At 49.5% G+C, this 24,514-nt stretch overlaps 2 protein-coding genes across 2 annotated transcripts; both read right to left on the bottom strand.

Moving 5' to 3' along the window:
• Positions 1–2,555: 2,555 nt before the first annotated feature.
• LOC143768790 (natriuretic peptides A-like) lies at positions 2,556–10,473 on the bottom strand. Its single transcript, XM_077257431.1, has 3 exons — positions 10,278–10,473; positions 7,153–7,476; positions 2,556–3,556 (listed from the first exon to the last, which is right to left on the bottom strand). Exons 1-3 carry the CDS (start codon positions 10,392–10,394, stop codon positions 3,518–3,520), a joined length of 480 nt encoding a protein of 159 aa, XP_077113546.1. The 5' UTR covers positions 10,395–10,473; the 3' UTR covers positions 2,556–3,517.
• Positions 10,474–18,999: 8,526 nt separating this feature from the next.
• On the bottom strand, positions 19,000–21,766 carry LOC143768789 (natriuretic peptides A-like). Its single transcript, XM_077257430.1, has 3 exons — positions 21,531–21,766; positions 20,275–20,566; positions 19,000–19,196 (listed from the first exon to the last, which is right to left on the bottom strand). Exons 1-3 carry the CDS (start codon positions 21,639–21,641, stop codon positions 19,180–19,182), a joined length of 420 nt encoding a protein of 139 aa, XP_077113545.1. The 5' UTR covers positions 21,642–21,766; the 3' UTR covers positions 19,000–19,179.
• Between the last annotated feature and the right edge of the window lie 2,748 nt (positions 21,767–24,514).

The following is a 24,514-nucleotide window of genomic DNA, read 5'->3' as shown; positions in this document are numbered from 1 at the left end:
TGTATATCTGCATCTCCTGAGAATCCAACTTGACTGAAATATCCAAACACAGTCTAAGCTGGACAAGAAAAAACATTGAATAGTACTGAATTGTAAAGCACACAGCATGTGTGCTGCAGAAACAAAACCAGACACTTATCTTTGCTGATTTGGCAACAGGGCAGGAGGAACCAGACAGAGATGCAAAACCTCCAAGAACAATGGACAACTGGCAAGGGCTAATGAATCCTGCACACCTAAATATCCCAGTCAGAGCTGCAATCAGCAGGGACACCTGCCCAGGATTGCAACCCAGGGACAACTGCATTACTACCAACAACCACCGGAGGGAACCCAAGAGCAGAATTCACAACAGCCGACACTGCATCAGGGCCTGGGAGCAGAGGTAATGACCACAGCCGCAGAGCCGGCACTGCATCAGGGCCGGGGTGCAGAGGTAATGACCACAGCCGCAGAGCCGGCACTACATCAGGGTCGGGGAGCAGAGGTAACGACCACAGCCGCAGAGCCGGCACTACATCAGGGTCGGGGAGCAGAGGTAATGACCACAGCCGCAGAGCCGACACTACATCAGGGCCGGGGCGCAGAGGTAATGACCACAGCCGCAGAGCCGACACTACATCAGGGTCGGGGAGCAGAGGTAACGACCACAGCCGCAGAGCCGACACTGCATCAGGGCCGGGGAGCAGAGGTAATGACCACAGTCCCAGAGCCGACACTACATCAGGGCTGGGGAGCAGAGGTAACGACCACAGCCGCAGAGCCGACACTACATCAGGGCCGGGGAGCAGAGGTAATGACCACAGCCGCAGAGCCGACACTGCATCAGGGCCGGGGAGCAGAGGTAACGACCACAGCCGCAGAGCCGACACTACATCAGGGCCGGGGAGCAGAGGTAACGACCACAGACGCAGAGCCGACACTGCATCAGGGCCGGGGAGCAGAGGTAATGACTACAGCCGTAGAGCCGACACTGCATCAGGGCCGGGGAGCAGAGGTAATGACCACAGCCGTAGAGCCGACACTGCATCAGGGCCGGGGAGCAGAGGTAATGACTACAGCCGCAGAGCCGACTAAATCAGGGCCGGGGAGCAGAGGTAATGACCACAGCCGCAGAGCCGACACTGCATTAGTGCCGGGGAGTAGAGGTAATGACCACAGCCGCAGAGCCGACACTACATCAGGGCCGGGGAGCAGAGATAATGACTACAGCCGCAGAGCCGACACTACATCAGGGCCGGGGAGCAGAGGTAATGACCACAGCAGCAGAGCCGGCACTGCATCAGGGCCGGGGCGCAGAGGTAATAACCACAGCCACAGAGCCGAGACTACATCAGGGCCGGGGTGCAGAGGTAACGACCACAGCTGCAGAGCCGACACTACATCAGGGTCGGGGAGCAGAGGTAACGACCAAAGCCACAGAGCCGACACTGCATCAGGGCCGGGGAGCAGAGGTAATGACCACAGCCGCAGAGCCGACACTACATCAGGGCCGGGGAGCAGAGGTAATGACCACAGCCGCAGAGCCGACACTGCATCAGGGCCGGGGAGCAGAGGTAACGACCACAGCCGCAGAGCCGACACTACATCAGGGCCGGGGAGCAGAGGTAACGACCACAGACGCAGAGCCGACACTGCATCAGGGCCGGGGAGCAGAGGTAATGACTACAGCCGTAGAGCCGACACTGCATCAGGGCCGGGGAGCAGAGGTAATGACCACAGCCGTAGAGCCGACACTGCATCAGGGCCGGGGAGCAGAGGTAATGACTACAGCCGCAGAGCCGACTAAATCAGGGCCGGGGAGCAGAGGTAATGACCACAGCCGCAGAGCCGACACTGCATTAGTGCCGGGGAGTAGAGGTAATGACCACAGCCGCAGAGCCGACACTACATCAGGGCCGGGGAGCAGAGATAATGACTACAGCCGCAGAGCCGACACTACATCAGGGCCGGGGAGCAGAGGTAATGACCACAGCAGCAGAGCCGGCACTGCATCAGGGCCGGGGCGCAGAGGTAATAACCACAGCCACAGAGCCGAGACTACATCAGGGCCGGGGTGCAGAGGTAACGACCACAGCTGCAGAGCCGACACTACATCAGGGTCGGGGAGCAGAGGTAACGACCAAAGCCACAGAGCCGACACTGCATCAGGGCCGGGGAGCAGAGGTAATGACCACAGCCGCAGAGCCGACACTACATCAGGGCCGGGGAGCAGAGGTAATGACCACAGCCGCAGAGCCGACACTACATCAGGGCCGGGGTGCAGAGGTAATGACCACAGCCGCAGAGCCGACACTGCATCAGGGCCGTGGTGCAGAGGTAATGACCACAGCCGCAGAGCCGACACTACATCAGGGCCGGGGTGCAGAGGTAATGACCACAGCCGCAGAGCCGACACTACATCAGGGCCGTGGTGCAGAGGTAATGACCACAGCCGCAGAGCCGACACTGCATCAGGGCCGTGGTGCAGAGGTAATGACCACAGCCCCAGAGCCGACACTACATCAGGGCCGGGGAGCAGAGGTAATGACCACAGCCGCAGAGCCGACACCATCAAGGTAGTAAAAATTGATCTTTATTCCATATAAGACAATTACAAGGTGTTTGGGGTCTGGATTTTAACCCCCTCGTGACTGAAGCCGCTCAGTGACCACAAGGATAAAAAAAATATATAGATTTTTTGCACATGATTTACATAATTCGGAACGTTGTGTTGTGTGAACGGTGGCGATAATCAGGGATCATCAATTCCCCACATTAAAAAAAATCCATGCAAATGTTTTTTCCCTTTCTCTGGGTGACAACCAATATGGCCACTATCACTGCTCGTACGGGGGTTGTCACAGCTCGTCAGAGACCCTTGGATGTAAAATCTGCCTTAATTTCTATGTATTGCAGGAAGCCCACCACATATAGCAGCGTGTAGAGGTGTATCCCCCCTCACTGTGTACTCGGCTGCCACTATGGCCACCACCGCGGCTCCTACAGATACAGTCCGCTATTATTAACAGCGCCCCTCTTTGGCTATGGATTGTTGTGGTATTGCAGCACTTTACACTGAAATACCAGACACAGCCGCCTGTCCACAGTAAAGCTGTTTCGGTGAAAATATAAAAAGAGTCTTTAAAATGTCAGACTGCTCCTTTAAAACATGTCTGCTTTCTTCCAGATACAGCGCCACACATGTACACAGGCTGAGTCTGATATTGTAGCTCAGATCCATTGAAGAGAATGAGACTGAGCTGCAGTACCACACTCAACCAGATGACAGAGGTGGAGCTATTTCTGGAAGAAAGCAGTTGCACAGTTTTTCCCACCACCCCGTCCCCCTGTAAGTCAGGACTCTGGGAAAGTTGGATAACAACCCCTGCAGGCGTCGAGCAGTCTTTCTGCTACGGCTATAAAATAATGGGATAAAAGTTGTAACCAAAGCTGAGATTTTTATTTTATTTTTTTGGGGGGTGATTGTTCCATTAAGGTGACGGCGCGCCCCCCCGCATTCGTCTCCGGTCGGCTCTTAATCCTGCGCTTGTTGAGCTTCGCTTTCTCTTGAAAACTGTGGAAAGAAGAAGAACAAGAAGGTTTTACTGAATGCACATGAAGGACAATGGGAGACAGGAAAGCGGGGGCGACGCCGAGCAGACACTGCGGTCCGGGGGGCTTCTCGGAGGGGATTGATTTACCCCTCGCTCATCATTGTGTCTAATAATGTAACACATAGAAAAGCGCAGAAATAAAGGTCTAATGAAGAACATTGATTATTCTGCGCTGTGCGCGGCAACTCCATTGTTGACGGCTCTAACCACAGTCAATATATATATATATATATATATATATATATATATATATATGTATATATATGTGTGTGCAGCGGGGGATGGTAATCACCACAGGGAGTTTTCTTTATGTAGTAGTAACTGAAGTATGCCTTAAGCCATTGATTTCCCCCTTAAGTGGTCAGAAATCTACAGCTGCAGTCTTCCACTGTCATGGCATGCTGGGGGTTGTAGTTTCACAGCAGCTAGAGAGTGATAATTTGTAGACTACTTTATTAACTTCTCTGCTGATTCTTTTCAAATATGTCTGTATCTTGTATTTCCCTTTTAACAGTAGTCGTTTCACTTCCTGCTGTGTGCTCAATGTGAGACGTGAAATTATTACCCCCAAGTGGTGGCTGTATAAATCTGTATATAGTGAGCTCCCCCTAGTGGTGGCTGTATAAATCCGTATATAGTGAGCTCCCCCTAGTGGTGGCTGTATAAATCTTTATGTAGTGAGCTCCTTCTAGTGGTGGCTGCAGTGGCGTATCTAGGGGGGGCAGCTGGGGCATGTGCCCCGGGCGCAGCCGGCAGGGGGGCGCAGTCAGCCGCCTAATGTGGCGATCCGCAGTGTCACCCCCGGCGGCGGCATTCTGCCGCCCCTGGTCTGGGAGTCAGCTGTTCTCTATGCCGACTGTCAAGCTGACAACCGGCACAGAGAAGCTGCAGAGCGCCGGCTCCCAACATGTGCGGAGATGGAGGGGTGCCCATGCAGGGTGGCTGCGGCGGGCAGGGAGAAATCCCTGCAGCTCCGCTGCCTACAAGACAAAATAGCAGCGGAGCTGCAGCGATCTGTCTTCCTACCCGCACTTCCTCCTGCACAGACGCGCCGCTGGATGACGTCATCATTCAGCGGCCGGCTGTGTCAGAGGAAGGCGATGGAGATGCCGCGGCAGAGCGTACGGAGAGGTGAGAGGTGAGAGGAGTGTGTGTGTGTGTGTGTGTGTGTGTGTGTGTGTGTGTGGTGCGCTGCAGGGGAATGTGCAGAAAAGTAAATGGTGTGCGTGTGTGTGTAGGGGGAGGAGAGGGCAATGATGGGGATGGTGGGGGAGGAGAGGACAATGATGGGGCTGACGGGGAGAGAGCAATGGTGGGGAGGAGAGGGCAATGATGGGGCTGACGGGGAGAGGGCAATGATGGGGATGGTGGAGGAGAGGGCAATGATAAGGCTGACGGGAGAGAGCAATGATGGAGATGGTGGAGGAGGAGAGGGCAATGATGGGGCTGACGGGGAGAGAGCAATGGTGGGGGAGAAGAGGACAATGATGGGGCTGACAGGAGAGAGCAATGGTGGGGGAGGAGAGGGCAATGATGGGGTTGACGGGGAGAGGGCAATGATGGGGATGGTGGAGGAGGAGAGGGCAATGATGGGGCTGACGGGAGAGAGCAATGATGGGGATGGTGGAGAAGGAGAGGGCAATGATGGGGCTGACGGGGAGAGAGCAATGGTGGGGGAGGAGAGGACAATGATGGGGCTGACGGGAGAGAGCAATGATGGGGATGGTGGAGGAGGAGAGGGCAATGATGGGGCTGACGGGGAGAGAGCAATGGTGGGGGAGGAGAGGGCAATGATGGGGCTGACGGGGAGAGAGCAATGATGGGGATGGTGGGGGAGGAGGAAATGATGGAAGTGGTGGAATTGGCAAAGATGGGGATGGTGGGGGAAGAGGAAACGATGGATGTGATGAAAAGGGCAATGATGGGATTGGGGGGATGAAATGCTGGAGGTGGTGAAATGGGCAATGATGGGCGTGACGGAGAAGGCAATGATGGAGGTGGTGAAGAGAGCAATGATGGGGTGGGGTAGAGGACAATAATATGTGTGTGGACAATTTGAGTGGGGATTTATTATGTGTGGGGAGAATTTGGGGATGGGGCATTTTTTTATTCAGGAGCACTTTAATGACACTTGTATCTTTAAGGGCATCATGTGGAGATTTTCTGCAAAAGAGCGGAGAAGATGGAGGTCCGCAGAGAGGAGCTATGGATGAGAAAACTCATCATGGGGTCTGGACAAGATGAAAAAAAGAAGGAGAACGACTCCAGAGACGACGTCATCTATAAGGTACCTGGATGTAAATGTTATTTGTGATACTGACTAATTCTCATGTTTTTATTTACAGTATGTTAGGAGCATTAAAGGGGATGTCCAGGTTTGTGATGAGTCTGCAGTCATTCTTTGTGACTGCAGACTTCTGAGTTCTCACAGTGCGCACTGCACACTGTCAGGATTCTCTCGTGCTGGCGATTTACATACATGCGGTCACATGCTGACAAGACATGTGTGGCCTCACTCAATAATGAACTGAGTGAGGCCGGGCACGTCTAGTCGGAATGTGGCCAGAGGTATACAAATCACATGCTTGTGCTGACATGACTGTCCACCGGCAAGGGAGAATCCTAAAAGTGTGCAGTGCATGCGTTGTGAGAATTCAGAAGTTTGCGATGTCAGGATTCAGCTCTGCAGGTTTCAGTAGTCGTCACATGGACACTTCACTCATATGTGACTTTCATACTTAGGGTCCTGTGACAACGAACTTCTCTTCTGCTTCTCTGTTTTTCACTGATCATTGAGAGCATTAGGGAGAGCGGCTCGTGGGTACATGACTAAGTGTGCAAATCGCATATGTCCTTGGTTGGGGTGGGGAGGGGGGGGGTGCCAAAATGAATTCTTGCCCCGAGTGCCAGAAACCCTAGATACACCTTTGGGTGGCTGTATAAGTCTTTATGTAGTGAGCTCCCTCTAGTGGTGGCTGTATAAGTCTTTATGTAGTGAGCTCCCCCTAGTGGTGGTTGCAGATAACTGCTATGGTGTTGTCACTGCAAGCAGAGAAAGTAATTTAAATCACAGTTTACAATCAGTGAATTTTCAAGGAACCTGTCACATCCAGAAATGCTTTTTACTTGAAGGTATCAGATTAATCTGGAGGTAATCTTCACTTTCTCCCTCCAGTAATTTTATATCTGCAAGTAAATAGCATTTGAGAACCTGAATAGATTGCAACTTGTCAGAGCTGAGGATTTGTTACAAGTGTATCCAGTCTGTGAGATAAAGTGATCGCAGCACAAATATCTCCCTTGTCCAGGTTGTTACATTGTATCAGTGCAGGCAAATTGTATCACAAATGATTGTCTCAACTGTAGCAAACCCCCAGCTGTAAGAAATATTGGCCACGGATGAGATTACAACCCCGGATACAAAGAACAATTTGTTATAATTTGCTTTTAGTTGTCAGGAAAGTTTCCCGACTAGTCTGGATCACTTGCTACTGTGAGTGTCACTGTGGATATTAGGAGGGGGCATTATGGCCTTTATAGACCCCCTGATCCTTACCCGGCGGCCGCAGCCCATGCCGCTCTGAGAGCCAATCCTGTCAATCCGCGAGCCGAAGCAATCTGAAGACCTCCGCATGCTCCGGGGGGCAGTGAGCAGCTCTCGCAGCTTGTTCTTCAGTGGAGAGATCTTCTCAGGCGGAGTCCAGGACCCTCTGCTGTAGCCCATGTCTGCGGGGGGCCGGGCAGCTTCTCCAGCCCATGATGGAGCTGAATTAGAAGACTGGAGGGGATCGGACGAATCATAGTTTCCAATAAACAAGTCTTGACCTGGGACTTCTGGTTCTTCTACGGGAAGTTTATCTTCTAAACGTTCTAGGAGACCCTACAGAAAAAGAAACGTGTCCACGTCACACACCGCTGCCGCCTGATAGAACCGGTGACTTTTATGGTAGAGTCACTTTAAGAAGCAAACACAGGAGCCTCGCTTAGTAGCCATCTTATTGGGGAATTGCCTTTTCAGCGATTTCCTTATTTATAGCTACTGCGGAGTTGGAATTTTCCTGCAGCCACCCAGTGGGAATGATCAGAGAGGCTGATACATTGTGCACCGCTGCAATATCGGGCATAATTCAAGCAATTGCTAATATTGCAATTCCCCAGTATAAGATGTAGGCCTGATTCACATTAAACCACTTATATACAATAAAATATGGACTGAAGGTAATAAAAGGCGCTGATGATTTTGGAGTTTTGGGGTCCCCAGATAAATGCTCATGTAGCACATGTAGCCCCTTGTAGCACACGGTATAATCACTGGGGCTTTGCTGCAGATATAGGGGCAGCGTCCACCCTGGTGGGTTTCAGATACCAGCAGGGAACACTTTTCTCAGCTCCATAACCCCCCATTATTTCTATGGAGAATGACCTTGCAGTTCGTTGTGGAGGTCCCATTTGCAGGTCACAAGGAAAGACCCCCAAACCATCACATGCACATGACATTGATGGCATCACTGTCCTATTGTAGTGAAGGGGCTCCATCAGAGGTTTGGGCAGCTGTCACCGCTGATCCCCCCATAAGCACCAGCAGGTTGGCATCTACAGTGGGCACAGGATCACTTATCCTGCAGACTATAGACAGGAGCGACAAGATGAGCTCGGAGTCTGTCCACAATGTCCACGTGCAGTAAACTTATTGCAAATTTCAACGTTTTTCAATGAGGCATGGAGATGAGTGCTACCAAAGGACATGGAGATGAGTGGTACCAAAGGGAATGGAGATGATTGGTACCAAAGGGCATGGAGATGAGAGGTACCAAAGGGCATGGAGATGATTGGTACCAAAGGACATGGAGATGAGTGGTACCAAAGGACATGGAGATGAGTGCTACCAAAGGGCATGGAGATGAGTGCTGCCAAAGGGCATGGAGATGAGTGATACCAAAGGGAATGGAGATGAGTGGTACCAAAGGGCATGGAGATGAGTGGTACCAAAGGGAATGGAGATGAGTGGTACCAAAGGGCATGGAGATGAGTGGTACCAAAGGACATGCAGATGAGTTGTACCAAAGGGAATGGAGATGAGTGGTACCAAAGGGAATGGAGATGAGTGGTACCAAAGGGCATGGAGATGAGTGGTACCACAGGGCATGGAGATGAGTGGTACCACAGGGCATGGGGATGAGTGGTACCAAAGGGCATGGAGATGAGTGGTACCAAAGGGCATGGGGATGAGTGCTACCAAAGGGCATGGAGATGAGTGCTACCAAAGGGAATGGAGATGAGTGGTACCAAAGGGAATGGAGATGAGTGGTACCAAAGGGCATGGAGATGAGAGGTACCAAAGGACATGGAGATGAGTTGTACCAAAGGGAATGGAGATGAGTGGTACCAAAGGGAATGGAGATGAGTGGTACCAAAGGGCATGGAGATGAGTGGTACCACAGGGCATGAAGATGAGTGGTACCACAGGGCATGGGGATGAGTGGTACCAAAGGGCATGGAGATGAGTGGTACCAAAGGGCATGGAGATGAGTGGTACCACAGGGCATGGAGATGAGTGGTACCAAAGGGCATGGAGATGAGTGGTACCAAAGGGCATGGAGATGAGAGGTACCAAAGGGCATGGAGATGAGTGGTACCACAGGGCATGGAGATGAGTGGTACCAAAGGGCATGGAGATGAGAGGTGCCAAAGGGCATGGAGATGAGTGGTACCACAGGACATGGAGATGAGTGGTACCACAGGGCATGGAGATGAGTGATACCACAGGGCATCGAGATGAGTGGTACCACAGGGCATGGAGATGAGAGGTACCACAGGGCATGGAGATGAGAGGTACCACAGGGCATGGAGATGAGTGGTACCACAGGGCATGGGGATGAGTGGTACCAAAGGGCATGGAGATGAGTGGTACCAAAGGGCATGGAGATGAGTGGTACCACAGGGCATGGAGATGAGAGGTACCAAAGGGCATGGAGATGAGTGGTACCACAGGGCATGGAGATGAGTGGTACCAAAGGGCATGGAGATGAGAGGTACCACAGGGCATGAAGATGAGTGGTACCACAGGACATGGAGATGAGTGGTACCACAGGGCATGGAGATGAGTGATACCACAGGGCATCGAGATGAGTGGTACCACAGGGCATGGAGATGAGAGGTAAAACAGGGCATCGAGATGAGTGGTACCACAGGACATGGAGATGAGTGGTACCAAAGGGCATGGAGATGAGTGATACCACAGGGCATCGAGATGAGTGGTACCACAGGGCATGGAGATGAGAGGTAAAACAGGGCATCGAGATGAGTGGTACCACAGGACATGGAGATGAGTGTACCAAAGGGCATGGAGATGAGTGATACCACAGGGCATCGAGATGAGTGGTACCACAGGGCATGGAGATGAGAGGTAAAACGGCATCGAGATGAGTGGTACCACAGGACATGGAGATGAGTGGTACCAAAGGGCATGGAGATGAGTGGTACCACAGGACATGGAGATGAGTGGTACCAAAGGGCATGGAGATGAGTGTACCAAAGGGTGAGCTCAGCTCTGCTGCATCTCTATACACATCCATATGTCACCATACAAAAGTCCAGGATCCATATCACTGGCAATCTCAGCTCTGCTACATCGGCCCATAGGATAAAGCCATCGAACATGTCAGTCTGTCTTTGTCTTACCTTTAGATCGGACAGGTCTGATGATATAATGGAGCTGTATGCTGGACCTCCATGGACCTTGGTCAATGCCAGAAGAAGCAGAAGGCAAGTAAAGTCCCCGAGGATTGCAGTCCCCATGGCTAGTTAGTTCTCCTATCTAGTAGCCGGTCCCTTCCTTTGTATGTGTCCTGTTTGTCTTGTGCCCTGTCTGTCCAACAACCACAACACTGCTTGGTTATATATGTGCCGGGCATGAACTCATCCACATTCTAGCACTTCCGAAAGATAAAGAGGCCACTCTCAGGCCAGGAGAAGATTCCCTTTTAAAGTTATCCTTCCCTTGCCATCGCTGCGAGCCCTCCGATGAGCCAACTTGCCCACTTGACCCCATGGCTGCTGGCCGCCTGACATTCCTGCCGTAAGAGGCTTCTCACCTCTTTCTCATGGAAAATCAGAGAATCCAACCTTTTGACCAATCCTCAGGATGTGCCGATGCCAATGGAATGAGGACAATGTGACCCAACTTCTTGCACTATTTCTGTACCAGGACGTCTGTACATCACATGGTTATTGGTGATATCGCAGCAAAAAAACAGATGACCATAAACAGGCTAGAAGTGCAATGGAGGAGGGGGTGAACTGCACCTAAATCTAAAGATCATAGTCCAAAAGAAACGGTTTTTAATGAGTGCAGTACTAGTAATGGCCATTGGGGGGCAATTAGTGATGAGCGAATATACTCGTTACTCGAGATTTCTCGAGCATGCTCGGGGGTCCTCTGAGTACTTTTTAGTGCTTGGAGATTTCATTTTTCTTGCCGCAGCTGAATGATTTACATCTGTTAGCCAGCATAAGTATATGTGGGGATTCCCTAGCAAATTTGTGTATCATTCAGGGCAGGATCATATATACCCAGAATGGCTGAACGCCCCCTGGGGTCTTGGGCATGTACACTCCACGGACCCTGCTATGTGCTTGTAGCTGGGCAACAGTATGTGGGGGCTATGATAGCGGAGGTGTCAATGTGGGGGTGGTATTGAGTTTTGCATTACTGTGTAGATACCTAGTGTGGGGAGTGGGACAATGTGTCGGAATATAATTTGGGATATACTCTGCATCATTAGGTTTGGAAACGTAGGCACAACATTGTCTTAAAGCAACCCTGCAATCAGTGGCGTAATGAGAGCCCAATGGGCCATGGTGCAAAATTTGGACCTGTCTCCTTCTCCATCCCTTCATGTTGGTCATATCATATGTATGGGCCCTTGTAGCATTCTAAATCCTGTTAGGACATGCATATTGCCCCTTCCCATTATATAGTAATGTTTACCATCCTGTACTAAAGCCCCCCACCCTGGGCCCCTTCCTGGTATATATTCCCCCCACCCTGGGCCCCTTCCTGGTATATTTGCCGCCATCCTGGGCCCCTTCCTGGTATATATGCCACCCATCCTGGGTCACTTCCTGGTATATATTCCCCCCGCCCTGGGCCCCTTCCTGGTATATATGCCCCCCATCCTGGACCACTTCCTGGTATATATTCCCCCCACCCTGGGCCCCTTCCTGGTATATTTGCCCCCATCCTGGGCCCCTTCCTGGTATATATGCCACCCATTCTGGGCCCCTTCCTGGTATATATGCCCCCCATCCTGGGCCCCTTCCTGGTTTATATGCCCCCTGTGATGGGGACTACCGTGCTGGAGTACCTCTTTCAGTACCACCCCGTGTTTCAGGAGGTCCACTCTGCTTTGGCTGGAGTCTGAATGAAGGACGCTGCCTGGAATTGCTTGGTTACATGGGCGCATATAAAAGATCACTGCTTCTCCACGTATTTCCAGTGTGACAACACTTTACTCACAGGACACAGAATATATCCCACAGATACAGAGGGTGGGCCAATTGAAAAGCGGCAGGCCAGACATACATTACAATAGCCGCAGGTGGCCGGAGCCTGCCGATATTTACTGTGGGAATTACAAAGGTGGGGGAGGTTAGAAGGGGGATATCCTGTCCCCTCTGCCCAGGGGCGCAGCCTGTGGGCTGATGCATTAGGGACATGCATCTCACATGGAACCTATTATACATACATATAACTGCACAACATATTCTGGGTGCTGGGGGGTTCCGTAACACGGCTCCCCTTTTCAGCGACGTGATCGGCATACTCAGTCTGTTCCTTAACGGATCGGTTTGGGGATGACCGAAGTTTATGGGGTTGGTACAAGTTCCGTTTGTCGACTTAGTCCATCGGCGTTATTGTTTTGTTTGCCGGGTCTGTAGTGGATGGTGAAGTCCAGAGGTTGTAGGGCTAAACTCCACCACAGTAATCTGGCGTTGTCTCCGGAGACCCGATTAAGCCAGACTAGGGAATTATGGTCCGTTAGGAGGGAAAACTGTCGTCCATACAAATATGGTTGCAACTTTTTGAGTGCCCATACTACCGCCAGGCACTCCTTCTCGATGGCCGCATAGCTTACTTCACGGGGCAGTAGTTTCCGACTCAGGTAAGCTACCGGGTGTTCTTGGCCGGCCGTCCCGACTTGGCTCAGTACTGCCCCCAATCCAAACATAGAAGCATCTGTGTGAACAAGGAAATGTTTAGTTGGATCGGGTGCATCCAATACAGGGGTATTGGTGAGGGCGTCCTTTAGCTGGCGGAAGGCTTCCTCACACTCTTGGGTCCAGGTTACCTGGCGGGGTTGGTTCTTACGGGTCAGATCAGTGAGGGGCTTGGCTACGCTGCTGTAATTGGGAACAAATTTCCTGTAATACCCCGCTGTCCCTAGAAACGCCATGACCTGGGTTTTAGTGCGTGGGGTGGGCCATTTGGCTATGGCCTCAATCTTGGCTGGTTCTGGTCTCTGTTTCCCACTTCCCACCCAATGCCCTAAATACTGTACCTCTGCTTTGCCCACGTGACACTTGTTTGGGTTCAGGGTGATTCCGGCCTTGTGGATCCTGTCCAACACTGTCTCTAGGTGATTTAGATGCTCTTCCCATGTGGCGCTGTAGATGGCGATGTCATCCAGGTAGGCACAAGCATAGTCCTAGAGACCATCCAGAAGCCGGCCAGCCAGCCTCTGGAAGGTCGCCGGGGCATTCTTCATCCCAAATGGCATAACTCGAAACTGGAATAAGCCGAACGGGGTGACAAATGCCGACTTGGGAATAGCGTCAGGACTAAGGGGAATCTGCCAGTAGCCTTTGCATAGATCGATGGTGGTCAAATACTTTGCCCCCGCCAGCCGGTCTAACAACTCATCCACACGCGGCATGGGATACGCATCCGTCACCGTTTTCTCATTGAGCTTACGATAGTCTACACAAAACCGTGTAGTCCCATCCTTCTTGGGCACTAACACTACGGGGGATGCCCAGGGACTATCCGACTCTTCAATGACCCCTAAACGCAACATCTCTTGTATCTCTTGTCGCATCCCTTCTCGTACAGACTCCGGGACGCGGAAGGGGGTTTGTCGCAGGGGGGTCTGGTCCTGGGTCTCAACCTTGTGTTGTGCCAGGCGAGTGTACCCTGGTCTCCCTGAAAACATCCTCTGTCGCTGCCTCAACAACGCCTCCGCCTGCTGTCTCTCCTGGGGACCTAGGTCTTCACCCAAGTGTACCTGGTCCCATGTTTTAGACTGGGTCCTTTCCCCTAAGACATCAGGCAAGGGAAGTCCAGCTAAATCCTCTGCTTCAGGTGCACAGATGGCCACTACCTCTTCAGGGTGCTCCCGGTAGGGCTTCAGCATATTCACGTGGAACATGCGGATAACCCTGGGGTCGTCACAATCCGCGACATTATAGGTGGTGTCGGCTATTTTCCCCACTACCTGGTAGGGCCCCTGCCATGCAGCTTGGAACTTGTTCTGCCTAGTGGGCTCTAACACCAGGACCTTCTGTCCTATTTCTAAGGTGCGTTCTCTGGCCCTCCGATCGTACCATACGTGCTGGTGCCGCTGGGCCACCTGCATGTTCCCACGTACAGCCTGGGTCAGCTCCTGTAGGCGGTCCCGGAATTCCAGCACATTGGGTACAATAGGTACCCCTTCTATGATGCCCTCCCCTTCCCAGTATTCTAGCACTAAGTCTTACCCGCCTCCCGTATACCAGTTCGAACAAGGAGAACCCCGTGGATTCTCCCGATAGGCAAACAGGAGGTGTGGCAAGAATTTCTCCCAGTCCCTGTAGGTCCTGGTAAAAGTCCCAATGAGTTGTGTTAACGTCCCGTTAAAGCGTTCACACAACCCATTGGTTTGCGGGTGGTACTGGGCGCTTCTAATGGACTTTACGCCGCACAGCTTCCACAGTTGGTTGGTCACCTCTGCTGTAAACTGGGTACCCTGGTCCGAGATAATCTCCCGGGGAAATCCAACCCGTGAGAAAACCTGGAGCAGGGCAGCCGCCACAGTCTCTGCCAGTATGTTAGGTAACGCAACCGCCTCTGGATACCGTGTGGCATAATCTACCACTGTCAATATATACCTTTTCCCTGACGGACTGGATTTGGCTAACGGCCCTATCAGATCGACCGCTACTCAGCTAAATGGTTCCTCCACAATGGGGAGGGGGCTTAATTTGGCCTTGCATTGATCTCCCCTCTTGCCAATGCGCTGGCAACTGTCACAGGTCTGGCAGTACTGACGAACATCATAGGTTACCCCCGTCCAAAAGAAGTTTTGTGTCAGACGATGTCTGGTGCGACTGACGCCGAAGTGCCCGGCCAAGGGTATGTCATGAGAGATTCGCAGTAACTCCTGCCTATACTTCTTGGGAACTACCAGCTGTAATTTTATAGTGGGGCTCGTCCCTGTGTGGTGCTGCTCTGTGATCCGGTAGAGGAGTCCCTGCTTCCATACAAACTGTTCCCCTTCCAGTACCCCTCTCCCCTCCTGTGCCTTCCCACGATATCCCTCCAATGAAGGATCCTCCAGTAACTCCCTCTTAAATTCAGCTGGGGTGGCCCAAGAAATGTGTCTGGCTATGGGAATACGTGTAGGGCTGGGATGTCTTACTTGGGCCTCCTCTGAGTGTGATTCCGCCTCCGCAGCTTGAGCTTGTCTCCGGGTGGTCACAGGATATGTCTCAGCCAGAGGGGCAACCGAGAAGGCAGACAACATGGGCCTCAAGTCATTTCCCAGCAAGATGTCTGCAGGCAAATACTCCATCAAGCCGACCTCAACAAGGCCATCCCTGACTCCCCAGTTCAGGTGAATCCTGGCAGTGGGCAGTCGATGTATGGCTACCCCTGCTACACAGACTGCCACTGTCCGGTCCATCTTGTCTTGGTCCCGGACGAGATGAGGCTTCACAAGGGTCAAAGTTGCCCCGGAATCTCTTAGTCCCTGCATACATTTCCCATTAACCCACATGACCTGTCGATGCTGTTGTCGATTATCTGCCCGGGCTTCCTGCACGGGGTCTACTTCATGCAGCACTTCCTCCATCTCTTCCACCCCCTGGTTAGTCGTAGCCCCCAATGCCGTGTCAGCTTCGCCTTGGTAGCAGTGTACAGCGGCCTGGCTGAAGGTAGCTGTTCCCGCCTTTGGCCACTGGGTATGCGGAGTCCGGTTGGGACATTGTCTTTGCAGGTGTCCCAGCTGATGGCAGGTGTGGCATCGCGCCCCAGGGGGACTGTGGTAGGCCGGGTTTTTAGCTGGTCCCCCTACAATCTGTGGTTTGGGGGCCTCCAGGTCCATGGGCAGACACCTGGTGACCATCTTTGATCCGGACAACTGAGGCCTCCTGGCATCATGATGTTCATCGGCCAGACGAGCGGCCTCCTCAAGAGTCGTTGGCCGCCTGTCCCGAAGCCATTCCTGTGTCTCGGGGGTTAGTCCATTAAAGAATCGTTCTAACAAGAAGAGCTGGAGGACGTCCTCCTTAGTGGTTGCTTGGCTCCCTTGTACCCACTGTAGCAGTGACCGCCGTAATTTACAGGCCCATTCAGCGTGGGTATCGGTTACTCGTTTTATAAGTCCGTGGAACTTTTGGCAGTATGCCTCTGGTGTCAGCGCATACCGGGCCAAGATCACTTCTTTGATCCGCTCATAGTCCATACAGTCCTCATCAGGTACCGTGCGATAGGCGTCCGCTGCCCGGCCTTTCAGCTTGCTGGCCAGTATCTGAACCCGTTTCTCCGGCTTCACTTGATGAAAGGCACACTGCCGCTCAAAGTCCTGCAGAAAGCCATCAATGTCTTCCTCTGCCTCCCCCAACTGTCGGAAGGCATTATACTGGATCTTTTTGTGGCTTACTGTTGAAGGTACCTGGGCGGAGGCCAGAGCTCCCCCTGCTCGCTGACTCTGCATCTTGGCCAGCTCCACTTTGGTCCGCTCTGCCAACTCCATCTTGGCTAGCTCTATCCTGGACTGCTCGGCCATCTTCTCCTTCAGATCAGTACGCACATCAGCCATCACCTCTCGTATGATCTCTACTGCAGGGTTTGGGCCAGAGAACGCCAGTCTGTTCTTTACCTCCCTCTGGAATTCAGTTTCCTCCACATTCACATTGGGGGGCGCTGCACTGTCGTGTTCCATGATGGCTGCTATCAAATCCGCTATTGTTTTGTTGCTGGCGATTAACCCTCGGGCTTCCACCAGATCTTTTAATGTAGTCCTCTTTAACTTCTGGTAGTTGTTTTCCATTCATTCCTTTCCTCCTGTAGACGGGGTATCACATCCCGCTCTCTGCCACCAGTGTGACGGGGACTACCGTGCTTTCAGGAGGTCCACTCTGCTTTGGCTGGAGTCTGAATGAAGGACGCTGCCTGGAATTGCTTGGTTACATGGGCGCTAAAAGGTGGCTACTTTGAAGAACCTAGAATATAAGACATATTTTCAGTTGCTTCACACTTTTTTGTTAAGTATATAATTCCACATGTGTTAATTCATAGTTTTGATGACTTCAGTGTGAATTTGCAATTTTCATAGTTATGAAAATAAAGAAAAATCATTAATTGAGAAGGTGTGTCCAAACTTTTGGTCTGTACTGTGTGTGTATATATATATATATATATATATATATATATATATATATATATATATATACAGTACTAAGCAAGAGTGCCAAGGATGCCAAGAGTGTGCAAAGCAGTCATCAAAGCAAAAAGTGGCTACTTTGAAGAACCTAGAATATAAGACATAATCTCAGTTGTTTCACACTTTTTTGTTAAGTATATAATTCCACATGTGTTAATTCATAGTTTTGATGCCTTCAGTGTGAATGTACAATTTTCATAGTCATGAAAATACAGAAAAATCTTTACATGAGTAAAAGTTTGCTCTGTACTGTATATATATATATATATATATATATATATATATATATATATATATATATATATATATACCGGTATATATATATTCAAAAGGGAAATTATCACATACGGAATTGGTGCTTGGGCTTCCATATTAGAGAACTGTAGGCACTGTTCTTACTAGTAACATCACTATAATGTCGCATATGGTGGAACATATCGCAGTTTTTCCCCTCTGATTCTGTATACTTGAGGGAATAAAGAAATGCAAGTCCCACCCCTGGTTCCTCATGGGCGTGTCTCTAAACTCAGCTAAGGGCCTCCTACTTTTGAGTAATGATGTGCATAATCTCACCCTTTTTTTAGCTTAGAAAGGTCTCAATTTGATGTGACTGTATTTAGAAAATCAGGAGAAGTCCTCCAAATTTTAGATCATGGTAGAGTCCCGAAGCAGTGTACAGATGCCATTTTATGGATATGTACAATGTGACCTATCAATTACACCTGAGCCTGGGCCCTTATTGCCCTCTAGATATCATGTTCAGCAGATAGAGGGGTAACTTTAATCTTTTAGGCCTCAAAGCAAAATTTATAACCTGGCCCTGAAGTATGATGCATCTGTCACAGGGTTACCGCGACAGTGTGGAGCCAGAAGACCGCAGCGTCTGATTGCTCCTACTCCAGCGCTGAGAAGAAGCACTTTATTTCTTCAGGCAGAACAGGGGTTAATCGGCCATGTTGGGAATCCCTGTGCTCACAGCTGAGCTCGGTTAGCCACTCCCTTCCCCTTTATAATCTGGGCTTTGTTACTAATCATTGACAGAGCTAGCATTTGCTGCATGCCTAATGGTGGGAGAGGAGCACATATGAGAAGGAGAGTTGAAGGAGTTATCTCTGACTGTTGCTTGGTTTGTATGCGTGGTAATTCCTTATCCATGTTTGTTTTTTGTTTATTCCCTTACCTCCATGTCGCGGCACATTCCTCTGTTACATGTGAGTAAATAATTTGTACTCCTGGAGTTTTCTGTTAACCCTTGTTTGTGTTGCCTTGTTTGTTGGATTGGTTTACTGCAGTGCAAAATAGCGAACCCTCTTACCTGGGTGGGGGAACAGAACAGACGGAGGGCTAACTCAGGAGATAGGGCAAGAGTAGTGGCCCTGGCATCTTCACCTTCAGAAGTATCCCGAGGAATAGGGCGAGCTAGGGCACCCCCTAGTGTTAGGGACAGGGAAGGAGCCTCTGGTCCCAGGTCACCCAACAGCTGTGTTGTGACAGCATCAATTTTATTATTGATCTTCTTTTTGGGACCCCTGGAGCTGCAGGGCCTGATGAGACTGCAGTTTCCCCCTTCCCATTATAATTATGCCCCTGTCAATGGTAACATAATAAAATAATGGCCGTCTTAGTACAACCTCTTCCAAAATATCCAACAAAAGGTTTATTTTGTATAATTCTGTATAATTTACGGACATCATAGACGGAAGGAAAGTGTCATATTTATTATGATCTATGAAGTGTTAGAAATTACAATTATAAAACATGAAATAAATACATATAAATAAATAAATATGAGCAGGATCCTCGGAAATAGAAAAGTAATGTTCCGGTGAATCGTCTTGGGAGGGTCCTCAAGCAGCGCAAGATTCTCCCACAGCCCCATTGTATCAAAACCGTCTGGATCCTGTGGGAAGAAAAGAAGAATTGTAAAACAAAACTGGGAAAAAAAAGGAGGAAGAAACCGTCACTACGGAGGACCCCGTGTATGAAGGGGCCTTAGCAACCAATCTGACCTCAGCATTCAAGATCTAAGCTGCATTGCTTGTTATGGGAAACAAGGTCCAGGTGGCGGCAGCCATTTTGTCTGTACACCCCATCATTAATAATGGTCTATCTGGCAAAATATCTGCCACCAATGTGTGGGGAGGTGACTGTGCATCTATGTACAATACATTTGGGACTAAAATTGTCTTGGTGATAAAATTGGCCACGAATGATGATAGCATGGCCACCATTGACGGTAGCATGGCCACCATTGATAATAACATGTCCACCATTGACGATAGCGTGGCCACCATTGATAATAACATGTCCACCATTGCCGATAGCGTGGCCACCATTGATGATGATAACAGAACAACCATTCAGAGTGCGGAATGTAAGAGCTGTAAGAGAATGTATAGTGTGTGTGTGGTGAAAGCTACTTAAAAGAAAATGGTGAAAATCATGAAGTCATTTGTATCTACAAAGGAATTTATAGAAGTACTTCACAAATACTGATGACATGGACGCCATTTTCTCCTGAATTACGATACGTCTTTATCTAATACATATGGCGCTATTATTCAGCCATGCTCAGACATAGCAGAGCTGTGTTTGCCATCTGGCTCAGCTCATGGTGACATCGTCATGTCTTTTACATAGGACTGCAGGATACAACGAATTCAGCTCTGCGACCTTTGTATCTACATGACATATATCATTATAATGACTATTCTCTCCAGGTCGTGGTCTCTATAATGTAACAGGTGCTCTGACAGCTGCTGCTGGGAAACTACAATTCCTATCCTGCCCTATTGGGATATGCTGGGAGTTGTAGTTTGCATTGGGAACTACCCAGAACACAAAACACACAGGACCCTACGTAGCAAGTCGAGTCATGTATATCTGTGCAATGGCTGGAACAGGACTCCCAGTATCCTCTGGCTGGGACTTGTAGTTCCCCCAGTGACTACAGAACAATAACATTGCTCTCCTCTTACCGTTACAGCCCAGTCCACTGAAGGAATCGATTCTGTCAATCCTTCTCCCGAAGCAGCCTGAACCCCTCATCATCTTGGGGCTCTGCAGCGATCTCAGCCCTTTGAGGAAGGAGTCGTTGATGGAGATGGTCTTGCCGGGGTTCGCCCCTCTGGACTCGGGTAACTGGTCTCCAGCCTCTTCTGGGGTCATCGCTTGAGTGCGATCATCCAGTCTGGTCTCCAGGACACTGGGATTTGATTGTTGTAAATCTTCAATGGCTGACAGCTTCTCCTCCAATCTCTCCAGGACGTCCTGTGTATGGAAATAGAGAATATATCATGTTCTGCAGGGTCCCGGTCCCCCCCAAATATCACAGAAAGGCTGTGTCTGTATAATGCATCATCCCATACAATCATATTACCATTCCTACTAACGGAGCTGGTAGCCGGGAACTACAATGCCCAGCAAACCCAATGATTGACAGTTGTATGGATACGTGCAATGCTCTTGCCCATATATTGTGGCACTACAAAAATCAGCATGCCCTGCTCTTTTTAAATGTTCACCATTGGGCTGTGCATCCTTTACATGCTGTTCACTACAACTCTCATGATCTATCCATCTCATGCATAAGTGGTTTTAGAGCTATCACTCTCATCATTTCCCTCCATTACGCCTATACCATGCTCTATCAATTTCCATCACCACATTTACAGTGTTTTTAGAACTACTACTCTCAACATACTCCACCATTACAACTATGCCATGCACTGTTCCTATCATCTCATATATAAGCATTGATTGTAGAACTACTACTCACAGCATTCCCTATGAATACAAATACGTCATGTATTATTTGTTTCCTATGTATAAGTATGATCCGAACTACCACTCTCAGCATGCCCCATCCTCACAACCATGCTTTATCCATCTGTTTCCATTGCCCCATGTATAAGCTGTGGTTGCAGAACTACTACTCTCAGCATGTTTTGCCCTTACAACTATGCCATGCATTGTTTCCCATGATCAGAACTACTACTCTCAGCATGTTTTACTCCTATAAATCTCTGTCTTATCTGCTCCATGTCCTGTATCCTCCATAAAGATTTAACGCTTCTATAAATATGGTGTAGAACTAAAAGTCACAGCATGCCACCCATTACCTCTGCAGATCCAAGACTCTCTAAAACCTGTTCCTAAGACCCATTCATTGCCCTGAGCTATGAAGTGTAGGACTACAACTCCCAGAAATCTCAGCTTGCAATCTGCTGCTTACCTTGAAGGAGTCCAGTTCCCTGCCAGTGTCTGCTATGGGGTGAGCAGTGGTGGGCAGCAGCTGCAGGGTGGCCCAGAGCAGGGTGCAGCAGGCATAGAGCTTCCTCTCCATGGTGAGCAGGTGATGTAGTGAGCTGGAGCTGTATACTGAGGTCCCTGCAGCTGCTGGTGACTCCCTCTCTCTATCCCCCCAGTGATCTGGAGCCTGCACCAAGCCCCTCTCCCATTTATACCCCCTACCCTGTGACCTGCTCTCTGCAGCCTTATCTAGCCAGCTTTCTCCAGACAGCAGTGTGTGCAAGGAAGATTCCCATAAAGGGTCCTGCTGGTGGAATGTGCCCCCTCCTCACTACTACGCCCCCCATTCTCCATCCTGTGACACCATCAATTCCAGGTGCTAATCCCCAAACCCAATTACATTAGTGAAATAATTGATGTCTCCTCACAGCTTCCCATAGACGGTAGACGCAGCCCTCATTGACCTCTATGGGAGCAGCAATTAGCAGAGAAAGCCGAGTGACCTCACTCCATTATACGACGAAATGGACAAAATGTTCCCGGAGCAGATCCGGATTATTGTCCCCATCCGTATTTATCTGTTTAGTCTGGAACTGAACACTTCGGAAAGACTCAGGGCTCACCGGTGATTTTCTCCCCCATTAGATCCGAGTTTCATCAGTGTTTGGTCCGTGTGTCACTTTTTACCATCAGAATTTCATCACTTTTTCTCATGCGAAAAAAAAAAACAATGGCGATTTCTCAGTCATGGCATCTGAGTGATGTCCGTTTTTTTTTTTTCCTCACTGACCCATAGACTTCCATTGGTGATGTTGATCTGACACGGATCAAAATCCGACATCTCCGTGACTCTGCGAGGACCCAAAAATCCGAACATGTGACCAGCCCCATAATAATAGGAACTAGTTCAGACTGTGAAAAACATGAGAAACACTGATGTCTGACTACAGAGGGGTCCAGTTATTCTTCCTTTTTGGCCTCATTGCGGATTTTGCTGCGGATCCGCAGCGGATTAGCCACTGCAGATTCGCAGCAGTTTCCATGCGGTGTACAGTAGCATGTAAACCTATGGAAAACAAAATCCGCAGTGCCCATGGTGCGGAAAAAAACGTGCGGAAGCGTAGCGTTGTTTATTCCACAGCATGTCAATTCTTTGTGCGGATTCCGCAGCGGTTTACACCTGATCTTCAATAGAAATCCGCACAAAAAAAGTGAAAAAAACGCGGTAAATTCGAAGTGCGGATTTCCTGCAGATTTACCAAAATCAGTGTGGAAAAATCCTCAGAGTAATCCGCAACGTGTGCATGTGGCCTTAGAGTGCATGAAAAAAAGGATAATTTTTCATCAGTGTTTCGGATCAGATTTATATCGCTGTTTGGTCCATGTTTCAGTTTTTTTCCTTAATAATTTTCTCATAAGCCAGAAAAGTAAATAAAAGTGGGAAAGTTTCTGATACCCATTCCAATGATAGTCATGGACAGCGCACAGATGGCCTCCGCATCCATTCTGTGATTTTTATGGACCCATAGATTTTAATTTGATCCGTGTCTCCATAATTTTTTTTTTTTTTGAGATACACGACAAAATACACGGACATGTGATCAGCCCCTGAGACTATAAAGGGAGCGTGTTCTGTCTATGAAAACCACTGATAGAACATGTATGTCTGAATTAGCACTAAAAAGATCTCATCAGATTTTCTCCGATTTTTATTGCATTTTTCCCCATATTCTGAAACACATATTTTGTGACTTTTTGCGACTTTATGACACTTTTTCCATTTTTCAAAGTTCAGCTATTCTAATGATGGCTTGGCCAGAATTGCAAATCATTCCAAGCAGGTGAAGGTTGTGTAAAAAGCGCAGTAACGTAATATCCAATGTTGCATCGTATTTATCAAACATTGTGCAACACTTCCATAAATTTGATGCAAATGACTGTAGGGCATCTCAAAGAAGAAGTGACAGTCCGCTCATGATATCTTCCCCCCCGTCAGACACATGTTGTGATGGAGGAGCTGGTGTATACACAGTATACGGGCCATATTGCTTGGATCCCGCGTTCTGTACGATTCTTTGAAATGCAAACCGATCCTGAGCCAGAACTTACTTTTGATCCGGTGTCTTTGAACTATCTTGCTAACGCCACGCACAGCTCCGCTGACCTTGGAGACGCCTTGATATTGAAATCTGACATCCAGCGGACATTCCTTATTCTGATGCTTCTTGGAAGAAGATCTCATGCTGCTTCTTTATGTCGTTGTATCGCTGCGTCCTAATCATTTATTGATGAAAGTCCCAGTCATTTACATATGCAGACCTTCTATTTCATTGGCTACTGGATTATAGGTGATAGGACGTTACTTGGGCCTTGTGAGAATGATACATAAGAAACGATATTCAACAAGACCTGCGATTTTCTCGCTTGTCTTAATGAGCCGAGTGTTGGAGTCAGAGAATCCCGATTCATTAAGAGGCACGCAACCATTGATGGATCAGGAGCATCTGACGAGCAGTGAGCGCCTGCATGTGCCGCCCCAGAAATCTTACTCTCGTCAGGTTGTGAAGGAAGATTTCTGGTGTAAGGTACACAATGGCTCGTCATCAATTAGCCATGATGTGGAGTCCCCGTCCTGACCCAACTTCACCCATTTTGGTGGAGCTGGCGAAACCGGCGTGAAAGCGACAAAAGTTGCAACATTTTTGCACAACTCCACATGTCTTCTATGCCCAATGAAGATATCTGGATGTTATATCTGAGAGACACGCCTGACAACATTGGGGCTTAGGCTCCTACTCACTTGCGAGCAACTCGGATGAGTCTCGCATGTTTAAAATCCGGCGCTGCACCCGGCACTCAGATCGGAGCGTGCGGCCACATAGGAATACATGCAGACGCACGCTCCGCTCCTCTGTACCAGGTGCAGTGCCGCGTATTGCAAGACTTATCCGAGTTTCTCTCATGTGA

The sequence above is a fragment of the Ranitomeya variabilis genome, chromosome 4, assembly GCF_051348905.1.
Source record: "Ranitomeya variabilis isolate aRanVar5 chromosome 4, aRanVar5.hap1, whole genome shotgun sequence".
In the NCBI taxonomy this organism is placed as follows: Eukaryota; Metazoa; Chordata; class Amphibia; order Anura; family Dendrobatidae; genus Ranitomeya; species Ranitomeya variabilis.
Note: the sequence above shows the minus strand (reverse complement) of the source record. Positions and strands in the feature narration are given on the sequence as shown.